Below are 17,763 nucleotides of genomic sequence, written 5' to 3'. Positions count from 1 at the left end.
AGCTTGGAAAAGAGGAGACTAAGGGGGGATATGATAGAGGTATATAAAATCATGAGTGGTGTGGAGAAAGTGAATAAGGAAAAGTTATTTACTTGTTCCCATAATATAAGAACTAGGGGTCATCAAATGAAATTAATGGGCAGCAGGTTTAAAACAAATAAAAGGAAGTTCTTCTTCACACAGCACGCAGTCAACTTGTGGAACTTCTTGCCAGAGGAGGTTGTGAAGGCTAGGACTATAACAGGGTTTAAAAGAGAACTGGATAAATTCATGGAGGTTAAGTCTATTAATGGCTATTAGCCAGGATGGGTAAGGAATGGTGTCCCTAGCCTCTGTTTGTCAGAGGGTGTTGATGGATGGCAGGAGAGAGATCACTTGATCATTACCTGTTAAGTTCACTCCTCTCCCCCTCACACATGCATGCACTCACACAAGACTTAGGGAAATTGCTAAATTTATGGATGATTGGCCCTGTAAAATGGTCTGATGTGCCATCTGATTTATAGACTGGCCCCAAGTTTCAGGAAGGAGGAGAAGTTGTGGGTTAATAGTTACTCACCTGAACTGTCCATGGAGAATTGATAGGTAATGGTACTGAAGATTTTGATTGGGATATCTGTGTGTTTTTCTTTGCTTGTGGAGGAGATTCTAATCATTTTCAGTAGTTTCCATCTGGCAGGCACATAAATAGTTGTGAATCTTTCTGGTAACTGTTGTTCTGTGCAGTAAGCACCCAGTGTCCTTATAAAGACACTTTCCGTCTAAGACTTGAAGTATGTTTTGGTCGCTTGCCATCTTACGTGGCTGTTGTATGGATCAGGGTTTTCTGCCCCAGGACATACTATTCTAAGTTTAAGGAAGGATAGAAACTTTTTCCTCCCAATAAATGAGCCCTACTGATGCCTGCATTTATACAGTTGTGAAATGATTTAACAGAACCCATTTATTTTATTTCTCTGGACATGCGTTCGTTTAATTCCATTCAGTGTGAGACTGATCAGAGTTTCTCTGTGCTGAGAAACAGGTAGAGCTTATGTGGGTGGGAGTATCTTGTTGATTGAATAACTTAATGAATTATATGATATTGGTTTCTAATTAAACTAGATAGGGGTTAAGGTTCATTGGCTGGGGGTATGTGGGTAAACTTGTCCTGCTGCCGCATATGCTGTGTCTATCTTATGTGGATAGAGGACTTCAGTCCCCAGGACTCTCAAGCACTAAAATCACACATGCAACAGTAGAATGACTATAAGTATTATCCAGCAAACAGGCTCGTCTCCATGTGGTGGTAAGTGTCTTGTGGAACCTTTTTACTGTCCATCTGGGCAGAAGGGTTTTCCATTTAGTGTCTCACGGTCAAATTGGTCCTTGTGCTACACGACTGGTGTCAGTTGTCATTGATGGGTGTGATCCCAAGTCATGGTATGAGCTTGACATAAGACCTTTATCCCCATTTCCCACCCACTTTTGAGATCAGCAGTGATAACTTGTCCCACTCAGTTCTGATCTGTGCTTTTCAGGTGTCTCATTGAAATTTAGACTCTGCGAAGTTTAATTGAATCTTTACCCGCTCCCCTGCTAACTGAACCCAATCACCTGTTCAGAACGTCTTCTGACTCTGCACTAAGTTTCTTTTATTGTTAACCTGGTCAAGTTGCATAGGAGCCAAAAATACCCAGAGCATGGTAGGAAGCTAGTGGACTGGCACAGGACTGGCAGTGGGGTATCCCTGAATTCTTTTTCCAGCTCTGATATTAATGTTGGGCAAATCACTTTGCCTCTTGGGCTCAGTTTCCCCTCTCTGAAATGGTTGTATATGCTCTGAGTAGGGGGTTGTGCTAGATTTTCAAGTGCTCAGTGTCTTCTGTCTTGACCGGTGTTTCAAAGGTACTTATGTGGCCCACATCACCCTAGTATCTGAGTGCCTCACAGCACCCTTGTGAGGCAGGGCAGTGCTGTTATCCCCATTTCACAGGTGGGAAACTGAGGCAGAGAGCTGAAGTGACTTGCCTGGGCTCACACAGGGAGTCTCTGGCAGAACTGGGAATTGAAGGCTTGAATTGTAGGCTAGTGCCCTAACCAGTGGGCCATCCTTCCCCTCCATATGGATAGCTGTATTTTACTTAGTAGAACCTCACTGTTTGCCCTGTTGCTCATTAAATTGAACCCTTTTTTTTCTGTAAATTTTTTTGTTAAGAGACATCAGAGCAAAAAGTTCTGACGGGGAGACGAAATGGCTGACAAGAGGCGCCTGGCATACTCCATCATCCAGTTCCTACATGACCAGCTACAGAATGGGGGTCTCTCTCCTGATGCCCAGGAGAGCTTAGAAGGTAAGTGGGTGGATGTCTTCCCTGTTCATGTCTTCTGGAGCAGAGGTTTGCTCCAGGGCTCTTGGGGAACCCAAGCAGATCAGTCCTTACTACCTGCCTCCCGTTCAGCTGTACAATTCCTGTGGTTCTGTAGTGCCTAAGCCTTCCTAATCGATGAAGTGAAATCTTAGTGAGAAGGGAACCCAAAATGTTAAGCAGCCAGACAAGAGAACAACTTTCCTGCTAGCCTCTTCCAGGAGAAGCACAGGCTAACCGAGGAACGCAATCTATCTATATGTATATAGATGGCAATTGAAATTTACACTGATCCAAAGTCTGAGACTTGCTATGTTGGGGCTTAGATAAGGGCTTGTCTGCGGGGGGCAATACGTCCTATGGAAGTGTGATTTCTAAAGTGCGCTAATGTGCTGGGCATTCACAGGTCCGTGTAGAACCTGCAGGTGTGCACTGAATGTTTCCTAGTGTGCTTTAATATATTTGTTGCTCACCAGCAAGGTGTACACGGACCAATTAATGCACGACACTTTAGTGCGCTTTAGAAATCCCACCCCATGGTGCACATTATCCCACTGTGTAGACAAAGCCCTAAGTCTCAGAATGCTCTGCAAGACTGAGAGATCAGGGAGCTTCTGATAGTACAATGCAATGCTAAAAATGAATGCCTTATACTTGTTGGAAGCTTTCCAACCCTGATGTTAAGAACCTTCCCCGTGGGCGACCCTGGGTATTACTATGGGAGGGCTGTGCCAGCGATAGGAGCATATGGCCCTTCACCCAAATGCAGCACACACAGAGACCAGTTGAAAGAGAGGGTGCAGCCAGAGCCAGGATAGGGAGTGACCGTTGTAGGCAAAGGAGAAGTAGAGAAGGTTCCTTGAAGCATGGAAAAATTATTTCAAGTGCGGGATGCTGTGTATATAAAGGTACAAGGTAGAGGGGCTCTGCTAGGCTGAACTCTTCCAGCATGTCCTTAGGTCTGTCCTTAATGCACCCACCTTGACCCAGGACTGGGAACGTTGGTAGGTAATGACATGTGAAAGAGGCGGGCAGGAGCCAGTGTTAGAGGAGTATCAGAGGGGGATCCGTGTTAGTCTGGATCTGTAAAAGCAGCAAAGAGTCCTGTGGCACCTTATAGACTAACAGACGTGTAGGAGCATGAGCTTTCGTGGGTGAATACCCACTTCTTCGGATGCATGTGTTAGAGGAGTTGCCCATTTTGTTTTGTATCTCTGGTATTGCCAGTGTATAGCCAGAGAGGCTACAGCAAGCAGCTCAAAGAGCTAGTAAGGAGCAATTAACCCCCTGCATTTAAGTTTTTTAAAACAATGCAAATGATAATTCAGCACTTCAGATGCTGCGTATGCTTGCAGGAGTGTAGATCTGCTTTGCCATCTGTGGGCAATATTGATTTTTTTCCTCCCTAAAGTCATCTGAGACTATGGGGAGGTTGCCCTTGTGACTCACTCTAGAAGCTCTGTCTTTGGAGCCGAGGTTTGCACATCTCCATTAAGGTGTGTTGGGAAAACACCGGCATGTAAGGTACTGTGCCAGCTTCAGCAAGATAATGTTAATTCCAGCACCTGCCTGCCACTGTAGCCAAAGGACTGCTGCAGTCTTCTGATCCTTTAGAATCTGCTTTGTGCTCAACAGCTAATGGCTTGTGCATGAGGTTTCAGATGCTCTAATCAACACGGTGTTATCCTTGATGTAAGGAGAGATGGCCTTTTGTGGCTAAGGTACTGGACTGGGATCCAGGAGATTGGGGTTCAATTCTTAGCCTTGCCATAGACTCCCTAGGTGACCTTGGACAAGTTACTAAATCGCTCCATGCCTCAGTTTCTCCATTTATAAAACTGGGATCGTTCTTTCACAGACGTATGGATAAATTCGTTTGTTTCTGAGGCTGTCAGATACTACAGGGATGGGGCCATATGAGTACCTAGCTAGAAATGTTTTGCTTACACAACCGCAACTCCATTAGGGTTACTTTTGTGTTCACATACCTTGTAAACTTTGCAATTCTCTTTATTTCTAAATGGGGTTTTTTTCTCTTGTGGTTCCATGTTTCTCTTCTGATTGGCAACCTGTCCTAAAATAACTTTGCCCTTCTAAATGATTTCTTTGTCATACTTTTGCTTCCGTAGCTCCTTTCATTGAAGGGCCCCTCCCTAAACACTTTAGCAAACATTAATCCTTGCAATATCCTTGAAAGGGACTTAATGTCCCTATTTTACAGACTGGGAAATAGGCAGAGAGGGGAAGTGATTTGCCCTAGGTGTCTCTCACGCCTAGCAGCAGATCTGGGAATAAAACCTCATAGTCCTAGGCACTCTCAACTGTTCCACACTACCACTCCATAGCTAGATTATGCCCCAATATGTAATGTGCTTCATATACATTTATATTTCTGATATCTTCATAAATTCAGACTCCACTGGAGGGAGGGAATGACACAAACAGGTGTTTAGAGGATGTGGGGAATGTTAAATGCCCACCTTCCTTCCCACCCAGTTGCTATCCAATGCCTGGAGACCGCTTTTGGAGTATCCATGGAAGACCAAGATCTGGTTGTGTCTCAAACGCTCCCTGAAATTTTCGAAGCTGCTACAGGAAAGGTTTGTGTCCTACAGACTTCTCTGATCTACTAATGAAAATCATTGTCTAAGCTCAAAGTATTTATTAATAATATTATAGATCTGAGATTTCAGCTAAAACAGTGGAAAGCTCCCCATGGTGCTTAGTTTCACAGCTGTGTCGCCCCGTTGGGGGAGTCAAAAGCTGGAAGCATTTAACTCTTAAAGATGCAGTGTCAGGGAAATTAGAGCACTGGTTTATAGTAATTGCCAATGATAAAGCACAGCTTTCTTATTCTTCTTTGATCTTATAAGGAGCCTCATTACGTCATAACAAATTCTGAGCCAGTCACCCCCTCCGAAGAAGACATGGCTGAAGCTGAAAGACTTAAGACTGAAGGTAACCACATACTGGGCTGGTATATTGACAGGGGAAAGATAACATGGTATATACAGCATAGGCAACTAACAACGAAGGAGGCAGGCAGGCTTAACTCAAAAAGTATCTGAAGGTCTATGCAGCAAGAAGGAAGAGGAATTGTGAGGGGCGATGTAATTAGGAGCAGTGGGGTGGAATTAAGAACGGGTTCATCTCTGTGTATACCCTTGGGGGGTCAGAGAATGCTCCACCCGTGTGGGCGATTCACCAGTTTTTATGCTCCGATGAAAGAGCATGCCTTTGTCTTGCTAGTTCCCCAGAGTGCTGCTGAAGCAGAAGGGTGCAGACTGTATGTATAGGAACTGCTTCCACCACCTAAAGGCAGCACCCTCTGCATGGGCATCTGACATTTCCTCAGCAGGCTCTCAAGCAGGAGGGGCAGAATCCTATGTTCAACTAAAACTGCAGAAGTGTATTTAGGTGGCAGAATGTAGTGGCTCCAGTTGGAATCTAGCTAGGAGACCCCGTTAGCGTTCGCTCTGATCATTGCATCCTGGAAAAGAACACGTTGACTGGAACATGGCAAAGATGCGCACAGTTTTCTTCTCGACTGTAACCCTTTTCCCCGGCAATGTTAAGACCGCATGCTCATCCTGGAAGAAAGCGAAACTCTCCCCACTCTGCAGCACCCCTAGTGGCCAGTTAGAGCAGTGCTGCGTGGCTCAGTGAATCTGGGGATGGAGACTGAAAGCTGTTATGGCGACTGTGGGCTTGAAAGATGCTGAAGGGAAATTAATGAGGGAGCCTGCAGGATCCCTTCTGAAATGGCCGTGGTTAGCTTGGAAGCCCAATAATGCCAAAAGACCTACAGTTTCCTTGCTGGAGACTTCTCCCTGCACTGTTTGCTGAGCAGATCTCCCAGTTGCACATATTCTGAGGCAGCAGTTCTCAGCCAGGTGGCCGAGGCCCCCCGGGGGGCTGTGAGCAGGTTTCAGGGGGTCTGCCGAGCAGGGCCAGCATCAGATTCACTGGGGCCCAGAGCAGAAAGCTGAAGCCGTGCTGCCCAAGCCCCTGAGCGACTTAGCTTCACTGGGCGCCCTGTGACCTGGGGCCCCAGGCAGTTGCCCTTCTTGCTACCCCCAATGCTGGCTCTAGCTTTTATATGCAGAACACAGTTGGTGTAGCACAGGTAGGCTGTGGAGTTTTTATAGCATGTTTGGGGGACCGCAGAAAGAAAAAGGTTGAGAACCTCTGTTCTAAGGAATGTGCAGAAGGGTGGAGTTTTCAGCATATCTACGTGCTCCTTTTTGCATTATTTTTTAAGCAGAGGCCAAGAAGAATTGAGACCCCGGCCCATTGGTCTAATTGCTTCATCTGTTTGACCTGTTACAGAGACTTTTGTTTTTCCCTTTAGGTAATGAACAAATGAAGGCAGAAAACTTTGAAAGTGCTGTGTCTTTCTACGCAAAAGCAATTGAATTAAATCCATCAAATGCAGTATATTTTTGCAACAGGTACTGACAGTTAACGCTTTCTCTGCGGGTTTTTATATTCACATTCTTGTATTTTGAGCCTTGCCTCATTGTTCATTGTTTATGGGGCCCTCGCATGGTCAGACTCCTGATTTGAACCTTATCAGACTGTTCTTAATTTATTGTTTGTCCTTTGTCTTTTGTAAACTTGTGCTGACGTGTTTTCCTTTGACTTCTGCCTGCCTTGTGGCACTGGCATCTCTAGGTAGGGCTGTTTTCCATATCCCTGTCCTATTAAGCACTTGATGAGATATATGGATACCAAGTAACACTGTCTGGCTCTCCTCGAAAACCCCTTTGTAGCTGCGGCAGACAGCACAGATTTGGAAGGATTGTGTTGATAATGGACGAAGCAGCAAAACAAGATCTGATCTTTCAGAGGTTGAGGATTGAAGGCCTGGTTTTCAAGGAATTCAGCATGCAGTTGTGTGCACAAAATGCTGATCTAATGTTCATTGGAATCAATGGAAAGACACCCATTCACTTGGCTCAGAGCCTGCGTGCCCAACTTATACTTACAGTTATGTTTGCATGTATACAAATGGCCATGTAATTAACCTATTATTAGCCTCAATGCATGTCCAACTCTCTGGAAAAATCATTTCATAAGCTGGCTTCCCCTCCTGAATTTTGCCTGTATCATGTGACCATTGAGGGCTTGAGTTTGAGGTGCTGATTACTTTCAATAGAAGTTGCAGGATTGAGGCATGAACAAGCATATTCCAGTATTTATATATATATATTTTTGCCTCCACCTGTGTATGTGCGTGATGGGGGGCGGGGAGGGGGAGAAGACTGGGGGCGGGGGAAGAGCATAAACGTTATTTTGACCTGAGAAATCAAGGCATAGAGCTGTGATATCTTGTATTAAGAGATCAATTTCCATCCTGAACAATACCAATTTGAACAGATCTACAAACTAGTAGACACGTCTCCTTCACTCATCAGCCACCTCTGAGACAGCGCAGGGGCGGAGCCATGCTCCATGATATGTTTGGGAGAGAAAATGAAGGAGGAGGATAGTGCATTCACCTGAAACTACAGAGGGAGCTTAGGATGGCAGTAGGTTGTTACCCAAGTTAGAATCTGAGCTGAAGTCAGGTTTTAAGTTTAAACCTTCCCTTGGGCGCTGAAGAGGGAGCATGAAGGGTGACTTTGATTGGCATATTCAGACCTAATAAGCTTCCTGTGCATTGCTTTCTCCACTCTCTCCAGGGCTGCGGCTTACAGTAAATTAGGAAACTATGCTGGAGCCGTCAGAGACTGTGAAAGAGCGATCGGCATTGATCCGAACTACAGCAAAGCTTATGGCAGAATGGGGTAGGTACTGGCAACTGGTTTTTTATAAAGGTGTTGACTTCAAAATGAATGGCAAGTCCTGTGGTAATGATACTGGTAGTGGTGCTCTACTTCAGAATGCTAACTAGGGAATATCCAGTGCTTAATGGTTTGTGGATCTTTGATATGTAACCTTCTATAACGGTCCTTTATTTTATGTCCCCTCTCAATAGCTTAGCCCTCTCCAGTTTAAACAAACACGCAGAAGCTGTCATTTACTATAAAAAAGCCCTGGAGTTGGATCCAGACAACGAAACGTACAAATCAAACCTTAAAATAGCCGAACAGAAAATGAAAGAAACCCCTAGTCCAGTAAGTTTTTTTTCCCATTCTGTTTGAGGGCCAAGCCAAGAATTATGCTGGGTTGGGGGGAGAAAAATAAATGTCGTCTTTGTGCTACTTCAGAGTGTTACTGACCAGCTGTAACTGCTACATTAACGTCTCTCAGTATCTGACAGGGCGTTGTTAACTTGGGTTAAGTCTGGAATATAGGTGTACCGTATAAGGTGGTAATGGTGGGGAGGAGTAGGGGAAAAGGCAGTTTATAACACAATTAAAATCCAGTTAGAATAACTTCCCTGCAGCGCTGTGAACCCAAACACAGCAGCACTGGGCTTATCTGGAAAATGCCTAGAAAGAGTGAAACTAAAAAGCGGAGTTTCACAGCCCTAAATAATGTTTACTCTCTTATTGCACTTTAACCATGAAACTCTGTGTTCATTAGTTCTTACTAGTGGGAAGGAAGGAGATCTTTGAAGTATGTTTTCTTATCTTGATGGCCTTTTAAAAAGGGACAAACTTCGGAGGGAAAAATATCCTTGATCACACTCAGTTTTCAGGCCAGAGTATTTAGAGTTTGACTGATTCTCATTTCCACTAAGGGCCCTTTACACTGGTCTTCAGTGCAAATGAGAATTAGGCCCTTATGGCAAGAGTATAAATGAACAACCTTAAGCAACAGTCGCTCTTATCTTTGTACAGAATGATTTGCAGCTGTAGCGATGTTCTGTTTAAAGACATACACCTTTAGGTTAATTGCAGCCTGCTGTGAACTGTACTGGAGGCAGGTCGATGTTGTTATTGTGCCTGTCTACATTTATATTTGGTTTCCTCCTTGCAGACTGGAGGCACAGGAGGATTTGATTTAGCTGGATTGCTGAATAACCCAGGCTTCATGAGCATGGTAAATTTGCACACATTAGATCCCAGCCAGCTTGCATCTTGTCTGTGTATTTGGATGTAAGGAACGAAATGTATTGATGCGTGGCCTTGGGAGTTCAGACATTTCACTAGCAGATCTGTTTTCATTTCATTCATCAAAGGATTGCTTTGAGGAGACTGAATTAAAGCTGAAGAGCCAGTTACTTACAGGCTTTTCAGTGTGAGATGTGAGGATGTGATAGAGGCTCCCTGCTCTGCATGATCAGCCTTGTCTTGTGTGTTGTACTGTGTTTCTCTTGTCGCTACTCTTCCTATGAGTATACCTTAGTGTCGCTGCCTTCACTCTGTGGAGTTGAATGGCACGACATCTGTATATCCACGCAGGCACTTCTTAAATAGGATGTAATCTTTTTCTTTTTAAATAGGCATCGAACCTCATGAACAATCCACAAGTACAACAGCTGTAAGTTCGATACCGTCTCGTATTTCTTCTTTGAATCACTCATTTGACTTTGTGCTTTGGTTGGCTGTTGGGGTACGGCTGAAGTGAGGTTCTGGTGGGTCCTGGGCTCATAAATGTGTATGAAGGCATTTAAAGCAACACGTTATTTTGTTCTGTGAACCTGTTGTGTTCATCGTGGCTTGACATGCTAAGGACTTGTATAGTAAAGATGTGCAGAAAGGGGAGGGAAGGTGGCCTGGAGTTACCACACTGAGCTGGGGCTCGGGAACTCAGGGTTTGATTCATGGCTCTGCCATAGATTTCCTGCGTCACTGGAGAGTCACTTGACCTCTGTCTCATTCCTCGTCTGTGAAATGGGGATACTTTCCTGCATTGCAGGAGGGCTGTGAGCACAAATTCATGAGTGTTTGTGAGGTGCTCACATACTGTCAGGCCATAAAATACATAGATAAGCCTTTGTGACTCTTCTGTTTATCCACTTTAAAGCACAATTACAGTTAGAAATGGGGTACTCTAACGGATTTCTGGTGACGCTATAATTTATTCTGACTTCCTGATCCCATTGGCTTGGCTTACAAGCCAAAGATCTGGTGTCACCATATGCAATTGGTTCTTTCTGCCTCTTCCATCATCACTCTGAATAGAGGCTCTGCAGTTGGAACTGAACTGCCAATTTTGTTAACGACACAAAAGGCAGGATAAGATCCATCTTGCACGCACATAGTCCCTCTGTCTTACATGAGTTGAAACACCTTTGGCCTTCCGGTGTCCCCAGATCTGACTTGAAGACCCACAGTGAGCAGATCTCTTAATGCATTAGAACCTCCTGTATAAACCATGCATGCACAAGGCAGAATCTTCACATCTCTCAAGACAACAATAGCAGATACTGTAGCAAGGCCCATTATTACTAAGATCTTTACAATATCTATACTACAGCCCACTTGCTATTGTGCTGTTGATAACATCAATTAAATTAAAATGAAACTGCAGCTGATGAAATTAATAAACAAATGGTGAATTAGAGAGGTTCTACTGTATGTAGCTTTTTGACCTTAAAGGTCAGAAGGCAAGCGGCAGGGGTTTCAGTACGATTCTCCTGAATGTCTGGCCAAGCATTCAGCAATAGAACTGAGGAGGGAGGGATTGGATTACGCTTAATCCCATAAGAAACTCTGGCTCTTCACACTAATTGTAGGAGCGCCTTAATTTAAATTTAATTCTAGCAAGCCAAATCTTTTCCTCATTAATCATGAAACTGACATGCTTTGTGCTGCCTTTCAAAAAAAAGTAACTTTTGTGCCTACCAAAAAACTTGTAGTAAATGAAATCTCCATCTCTCTTTATTCTGAGCAATAAATATTTCTTTGCAGAATGTCTGGGATGATTTCAGGTGGTCAGAATCCTATGGGAGCAGCAGGAGCCAGCCCTTCCCCGAACGACCTTGCCAGCCTTATCCAAGCGTAAGTCGAATGACTTTTTTCCACCTCTTTGAATAGTCAATAGATGCATTTCAGTCTTCTTGATCAAAAGTCAAAGCTTCATTTACAACCAAGCACCTTCCAGAAAACTTTAGTCTCGCCCCCTGCCTTTCAGTAACATACCCCAACTTGGGGTCCTGTGGCACCTTTAAGACTAACAGAAGTATTGGGAGCATAAGCTTTCGTGGGTAAAAACCTCACTTCTTCAGATGCAAGTCTGCATCTGAAGAAGTGAGGTTCTTACCCACGAAAGCTTATGCTCCCAATACTTCTGTTAGTCTTAAAGGTGCCACAGGACCCTCTGTTGCTTTTTACAGATTCAGACTAACACGGTTACCCCTCTGATACTATACCCCAACTTCTTTTCTTAAATAGAACAGTGGGTGTCTCTTGTGCCATGGGGAACTTAGTATCCCCTGGTTGCAGTGCTAGACTTCTCTGTGCTCCAAACTGCCCTGACGTTAGCGTGATCAGTTAGTAAGTGTCAGAAATCGGGACGGGGATAATAGGCACCTATATCAGAGAGAGCCCCAAATATAGGGACTGTCCCTATATAATCGGGACATCTGGTCACCCGGCCTGACATGCGTGATGAGACCAATTGATTAGATGTGTCGCTTTCTCTCCTTCAGAGGTCAACAGTTTGCTCAGCAGATGCAGCAGCAGAATCCAGAGCTAATAGAACAGTTACGAAGTCAGATCAGGAGTCGAACCCCCAGTGCTAGCAACGAGGATCAGCAGGAATGAGAATACCAGGTGAGTTCATAAGCCCTACGTTATACAAGCCAGCTCTATTGAGCAGGGACTTACTTCTATGCTGGTTACTCAAGATCCGTCTCATGTCTTTGCACAACCTACTTCACGCATTCTCTGTGCCTATTTCCCTACTTGTAAAATGTGTGTGATAGCACCATACCTCAGAGGGACACCGAGGGTTAGTGGTTGTAAAGTGCTTTGAACAATACTATAGAAGCACAAGGTGCTATTTACATGTCCCTTGCTGGCCATCAAACAAATAAGTCTCATCCTATGTGCAGAGGGGTTAGGAGAGGGGCAATTTGAAAAACAAAAATCACAAATATGTCTTGTCTTCCTGTCTTTGCAGTGCTACCCATGGGAATTCTTCACTATAAAAAACTGGAAGCCATGTATGTGTTGCCATTTCTCCAGTTGGAAAAGAGAGAAAAAGGAAAACAAACCAGAAAAAAAAAAACTTTATATGACCTGCATGTTAAAGACAGATACTCATTTTCTTCCCCTACTCCCTGTGCCTGCCCCTAAATCCCTCTTTTCCCTCTGGAAGATCCAGCAAGCAGTAAACACAAACCAGCATCAATTGTCTTTCTAGAACTCAGAAAACCAACCACATTGTTACCTGCTACATTGAGGATTTTAATCCGTTTTCAAGGACACAGCACTCTTCACTGTAAGAAGCCTCCACCCTCCTGACCGGCTGCTTAAAAGGAGTGAACAGCTCCATTCCCCTTCTTACATCTTTTCATCATATTGAAGAGACGCCAATGTTTAAACGCAATTAACCCGTCGCAGCTCACTGAATCTCCTTGCACCCAACAGCTGGGTGTCAAAAATTGCTTATGTTCACTGCATTTCTCATTCGGGTGCATAGCGATACTGCTGATGCGGTTTCTACACAGGAGATTAAGATGGTGGACATCTCTAAAGGCATTTGTGAGTGTAAGTGTATTTTGAGGCATGGGTTGCCTGGAGTAAGACCATTTTCTGTGACTCCTTCAAATTGAGCATTTTTGATACACTTTTTTCAGATCTTTTTTGCCAATAATGACACAATTTATCTAGTGTTTAAAAAAAAAAAAATCATGGTTCTATCTTTGTCAGCTGTCCTCTCTGCGGTAGTTGGGGAGGGAGAAGATTTGACTCCTTTTAGTTCAAGTTTTTAGAAGTTTTAGTTTTTATTGTCTCTTGCGTGTGAGTGGTCGCAGAGATCAGGGCTTCTGTGATAGAGATGGGAGTTGCAGATACCCGTTTCAGAGGGGCTCGAGTTGCTGAAAACATGGGAATGTGAGCTGGTGGAATAAAACTGCTGTTTGGGTCCATAATATACTGACTGGTCACTAACTGTGGGACTGGCAAGGAGCTCTTATGCCTCAGTGTATTACAGGCAGGGTGGGGAGGGGACCCATGTAATTTATCAGAATAAATGTCCTGCATCTACCAGGACCTCTAGTATTACCAAAATGATTCTGTAGTTCAGGCGCTCAGTAGCGGACTGACTTCAAAATGTGTAAGTGAAGCCATTGGAAATTCCACTAGTCAAGCTCAGAGGGACTTTATAAACCTGAGGTTCAAGCCAGAGTAACTCAGAGAGTAGGAGGTGATGTGTGTGAAGTCTCATATTGCCAGGTGCAAGAAAATCATCTAGTTTAAAGCTGGGTAGGTGTAAGAGATTAAAAAGCCTGGGGGATGAGTGAGGGGTGGGAAGTGTGCGTCCAAGTAAATAGGTTTTTGTTGTTGTTTTGATACCATCTGTAAACAACTTTTTTTAAATACTCGAACTGTGGTCACTGTAACTTGTGGAGAATAAAATACTTTGATGCTCTCTTTGTCATCCCTTTTGACCAAAGGTGACCAAAACAGCAAAGCCTATAAGCCACAGGGTGTGACTGGCTTGCCCAGTCTCTTCATAGAAATAATTAATTTGGGCCCCAGGCCTGGGATAGATCGCTCATGAGTGGACCGCTGCACCTGTATGGAGCTCTGCTCGCTTCAGTGGGGTCTGCCCAGATACAGCAATCCACCCTGGTGCCAAGGCTTGCAGGATGGAGACCTTGCTTTCACTGTGCAACAGTTACAACTGGAGAAAACCTACATGTGGTTTTTCTTTCCCCCTCACTACCCCTCTTTGCTGCTTGTTTTTCTCTTTTACCTGAAACTGTCTCCCTGCATATTTCTAAGCAATTTGGCAAGAGAAACCTGACAGGATCTTTTATAAGTTACATTGAACATTAATAACAAGGGAGAGATGCCAGCTAAAATTCACAACCTACTTAGCAATCTGTGTCTCCATTTGTTACCAATTCCACCTTAGACCGATACAATTTACATTTTAAAATATTCTAATTTTCCGTTTCATGCAGCTTATTTACTATTGACTCAGCTTGGCCGTTGAAAATAGGCTAGTCAGTTTCACTTCATTTATATGCAGCTTTTAATCAGTTTCACTCTGGGTGTCCTACATTGGCAGTGTGCTGCAACCAGGGGAATGTTGCTACTTTGAAAATTAACTGGTCCCATAGCAATTTTTTTTAAATTGGTGGAAATGTATCATTAAATGTTGCAATAGCTGATTATTACTTAAACTCCTGGAAAATATTGGACCTAAATTCTTCCCTTAAACTATTGCAGTTTAGCAGTAGTTTTTTTTAGATACATGTAAGGATGTGTTTTAAAGGGACACTATCAATTTAAAAATCATACTTCTGTCTCAAGATTTTTATCAGTAACACCCAAGATTACTTGAAATGAAAGAGCTCAGTGAAACAAACAATGTCTTATTCTTGTTTCATTTTGTGCATTTGACAGCATTGTATAAAGACAGTTTTGTTGCTTTCCCTTTTAGAGTCTGTGTCCTTTGTTTAGGTGGGTCTTTCCCAAAGTAATGAGAGAAGAAACAGTTACAACCAGGAACATGAAATTGTAGAACCACAAAGCTATGGGGCAGTTGTGGAGCTAGAGATTACTTTAAATTCAATATTTTTAAGCAATAAGGTTTCAGGCTGGTGATGTCCCTTTCGTGTGGCTTGATTAGAGTAGAATATTTTATGATGTTTTTTCACATTAAGTAAAACCTCTTATGTCAGCAAGGCAGGACACATTGCAGCGTGTTCTTGCGTGAGCAGTGGTCGGGGTCTCTCGTCCCTTTTCGAGGCTGCTGTAAGATCACAATTCAAGAATCACTCCCGGGGGACTGCACTCTGCTTTCATTTCCCTTTTTTTGACTGACTTTACTGCTTTGGTTCCTTATGCGTCTTTCCCACCTGGGTTGTCTTGTCACCATGTTTATTTTCTTGTGTCTTTTTGAGCGTTACCCAAAGGTTATTTTAAATTCAGTGTTGTAAAAACAACATCCACCTCACCACACATTTTATTATGGACTGTTCAAGAACGGGCATGGCATTTTAAGACTGTTCTTAGGGCTTCAAACTTTCTCCCCCCATCTTCTAACTTTATAGGAAACTGCTGTGATTGGATGATCCAATGTAGCATGTGGAAAACAGCTACTATTTCGTCATGTCTAGCTCTCTGGAATACCTGCATCTACAGTCCATCTCATGAGCTGAAGGGGTGCAACTCCTCTCACTGCGTGTACCCCGTGCAGAGAACTTTTTGCTTTGGTGAGGCTTTCACTTTGTCCCCTGGGACCTTCTGTGGCTGGCAGTTCACATGCAGCACCTGCAGTGCTACATTTAAAACTAACTAATGCATTTAAATGTTTTTATTTTAACCCCCCCACCACTATATTATAAAGATAAAACACCTAGAAAGTGAAACTGCGTGATGTCCTTGCAGTTTAGAACTTCCGTGTGGGAGCCATTGGCTAACTCTCTTTCTCTCCTCCTTTTGGTGTGATTTTTTTTTTTTAAACAGTGGTTCACAGATACTGAAGGTTTTTTTTTAACCTTCCAGTTTAAGTCTTTCTCAATGGCAAAGTAGCATTGCATTCCTGCAGCTGGGTGAAAGGTGTGTGTCTAACAAAAGTTTCCCTGGCAGCAGCATTCATAGCCGATGCCTCAATGGATACAGTGAGGTTCTAAGCCAGAGCTGTGGCCTCCAGTTCCATAACCAGGCCCCCACCCTGGAAACAAACTGGTCTTTTCTGGCTTTGAAGTTACTTGTAGCTTCTGTTTTCCTCACAAGCATGATTACTTTGCGCAGGTGTAAGAAAGATGCAGATCTACAGAACAGGCTTTGTCAGGCCTGACTATAACTTCGCTCCCAACAAGAAACAATTTCTGTGGCTCTGTCACCAGCTATGAAACTACAAACTATGAAACTCAGCCCGTGGACAAAGTCCATCCCTTAAACTAGAGTAGTCCCAGGGAGAAATTGGACTCTCAATTTGAAACTTGAAGCTTCCAGTTAAGGTGCTGCTATGCCTCTCATTTCTATTCCTAGAGGTGAACTTCAGTAGTGAATATTGGTCTTAATTCACCAGTGCTTGGTAAGTTTGAGCCTGGTGAGGTTCTTAGAGAAATACATGCTCCACAATGTCCCTTGGCCCTGATCCTGGGTTGTGCTTTCTAAGTGCTACAGTATTATCAACTAAATTCATGTAGCTATGATGTTAACTATAAGTATCCTCATCTTTTCCCCCCAGTTCCCACCTTCCCACTGTAATCTCAGCCAGCCACTGAGCCCTCCGGCACAAAAGGCGGCCAGATGTAAATAGGGAAAAGCAAAGGTTTCTTGGGTCTGTCTCATTTGGGATCTGGCAAAGGGAAAAGTTCTGTTGTCTCTTTCCTTTCCACTGAGCAGCCCTGACAGACCAGCCCTGCTTCATCATTCATCTTACCGCCCCATAGAGCAGAGCACCTGCTGTTACCTTGGTGCAGCCTGTGCCTTCCTGTCTCACTGTACTGTCTCCTCTGCTCAGGGCTGTAAATGTCTGTCCTTCCCAACAGCACCTCTGTGTATTCAGAGCCTTCTGTTTTACAAAGCCAGTTGCCTTTCATCATCTTTGCAGATTTCCAATTAGCTTGAGAGGATTTCTTGCCCCCAGCCTCCCAAACCTTTGCTTGAAAAGAAGCAGGTTTCGTTTCTCCTCTACCTCCACCCCTCAGACTGGGAAATGCGGTTTGGCTTGTTGGCTTTTCAGCTTTGCTACTATTACATGAGCATGTGTCAGCTGATAGAAATGCTACTTGGCTCTTCCCCATGCAGGATCTTCAGTGCCCAGTTTGTGCCAGAAGCACAGCTGTTTTGAGATGAAGATGTGTGGTTGAAGGAATAGCGTCAATTTCTCCCCACCTTGCACTCAATTCATGATCATCCCTGACAGTATGTATTCTTAATACAGTCCACATGGTAATGATGGGGCTTCCATTACCTCCCTTGCAGCTCTTCACAGTTGAAAAGCTCTTCGTTGGGAAAGTTTTTCCTTGGTATTCAGCCTAGATGTTTTCCTTTTTGTTCCTAGGTATGTGTTCTTAATCTAGCCAAACCAATTCCTCTTCCTCTTTTGTGTGTACACCCATCCAATACTAGCGGCCATTGCCCGTCCCCTCTTATGATGTCCTACAAAATGCATTTATTTTACATCCCATGGATTCTGATCTTCTTTCCAAACAAAATTCATTGGAAAACAGCATCTCGTGCATCAAAATATTTGCTGTTACCTATAAGGCCAAGGGTTTGTGGAGATGTGAAGGCCTCCTCCGGTAGCCTGGCAGGTGCAGAACTGATGTAGTGGGGAGAGAGTACCTAGGGTACCCACCATCACTTACAGGTGTTGAACTGCTCCTTGC

At 43.8% G+C, this 17,763-nt stretch overlaps 1 protein-coding gene across 2 annotated transcripts; it reads left to right on the top strand.

Moving 5' to 3' along the window:
• The first annotated feature begins 2,107 nt into the window (after positions 1-2,107).
• SGTA (small glutamine rich tetratricopeptide repeat containing alpha) lies at positions 2,108-13,838 on the top strand. 2 transcript variants are annotated; one of them, XM_026654961.2, is made up of 11 exons: positions 2,110-2,333; positions 4,845-4,948; positions 5,222-5,306; positions 6,700-6,799; positions 8,033-8,137; positions 8,329-8,467; positions 9,276-9,338; positions 9,742-9,779; positions 11,153-11,242; positions 11,893-12,016; positions 12,366-13,838. In XM_026654961.2, exons 1-10 carry the CDS (start codon positions 2,234-2,236, stop codon positions 12,005-12,007), a joined length of 939 nt encoding a protein of 312 aa, XP_026510746.1. In that variant the 5' UTR covers positions 2,110-2,233; the 3' UTR covers positions 12,008-12,016; positions 12,366-13,838. The 2 variants fall into 2 exon arrangements, with proteins under 2 accessions (XP_026510747.1, XP_026510746.1); XM_026654962.2 differs by lacking the exon at positions 9,276-9,338 and having other exon boundaries at positions 2,108-2,333.
• The last annotated feature ends 3,925 nt before the right edge of the window (positions 13,839-17,763 follow it).

Source organism: Terrapene carolina, unplaced genomic scaffold (genome assembly GCF_002925995.2).
Source record: "Terrapene carolina triunguis isolate 2854851 unplaced genomic scaffold, T_m_triunguis-2.0 Scaffold194, whole genome shotgun sequence".
Classification (NCBI taxonomy): Eukaryota; Metazoa; Chordata; order Testudines; family Emydidae; genus Terrapene; species Terrapene triunguis.
Note: the sequence above shows the minus strand (reverse complement) of the source record. Positions and strands in the feature narration are given on the sequence as shown.

Excerpts from the sequence above, each read along its gene's own strand:
- SGTA (XM_026654961.2), top strand. The coding sequence starts at position 2,234 with ATGGCTGACAAGAGGCGCCTGGCATACTCCATCATCCAGTTCCTACAT. Across the intron at positions 6,800-8,032 it reads GCAGTATATTTTTGCAACAG|GGCTGCGGCTTACAGTAAAT; the intron begins GTACTGACAGTT and ends CACTCTCTCCAG. Across the intron at positions 8,468-9,275 it reads TGAAAGAAACCCCTAGTCCA|ACTGGAGGCACAGGAGGATT; the intron begins GTAAGTTTTTTT and ends TCCTCCTTGCAG.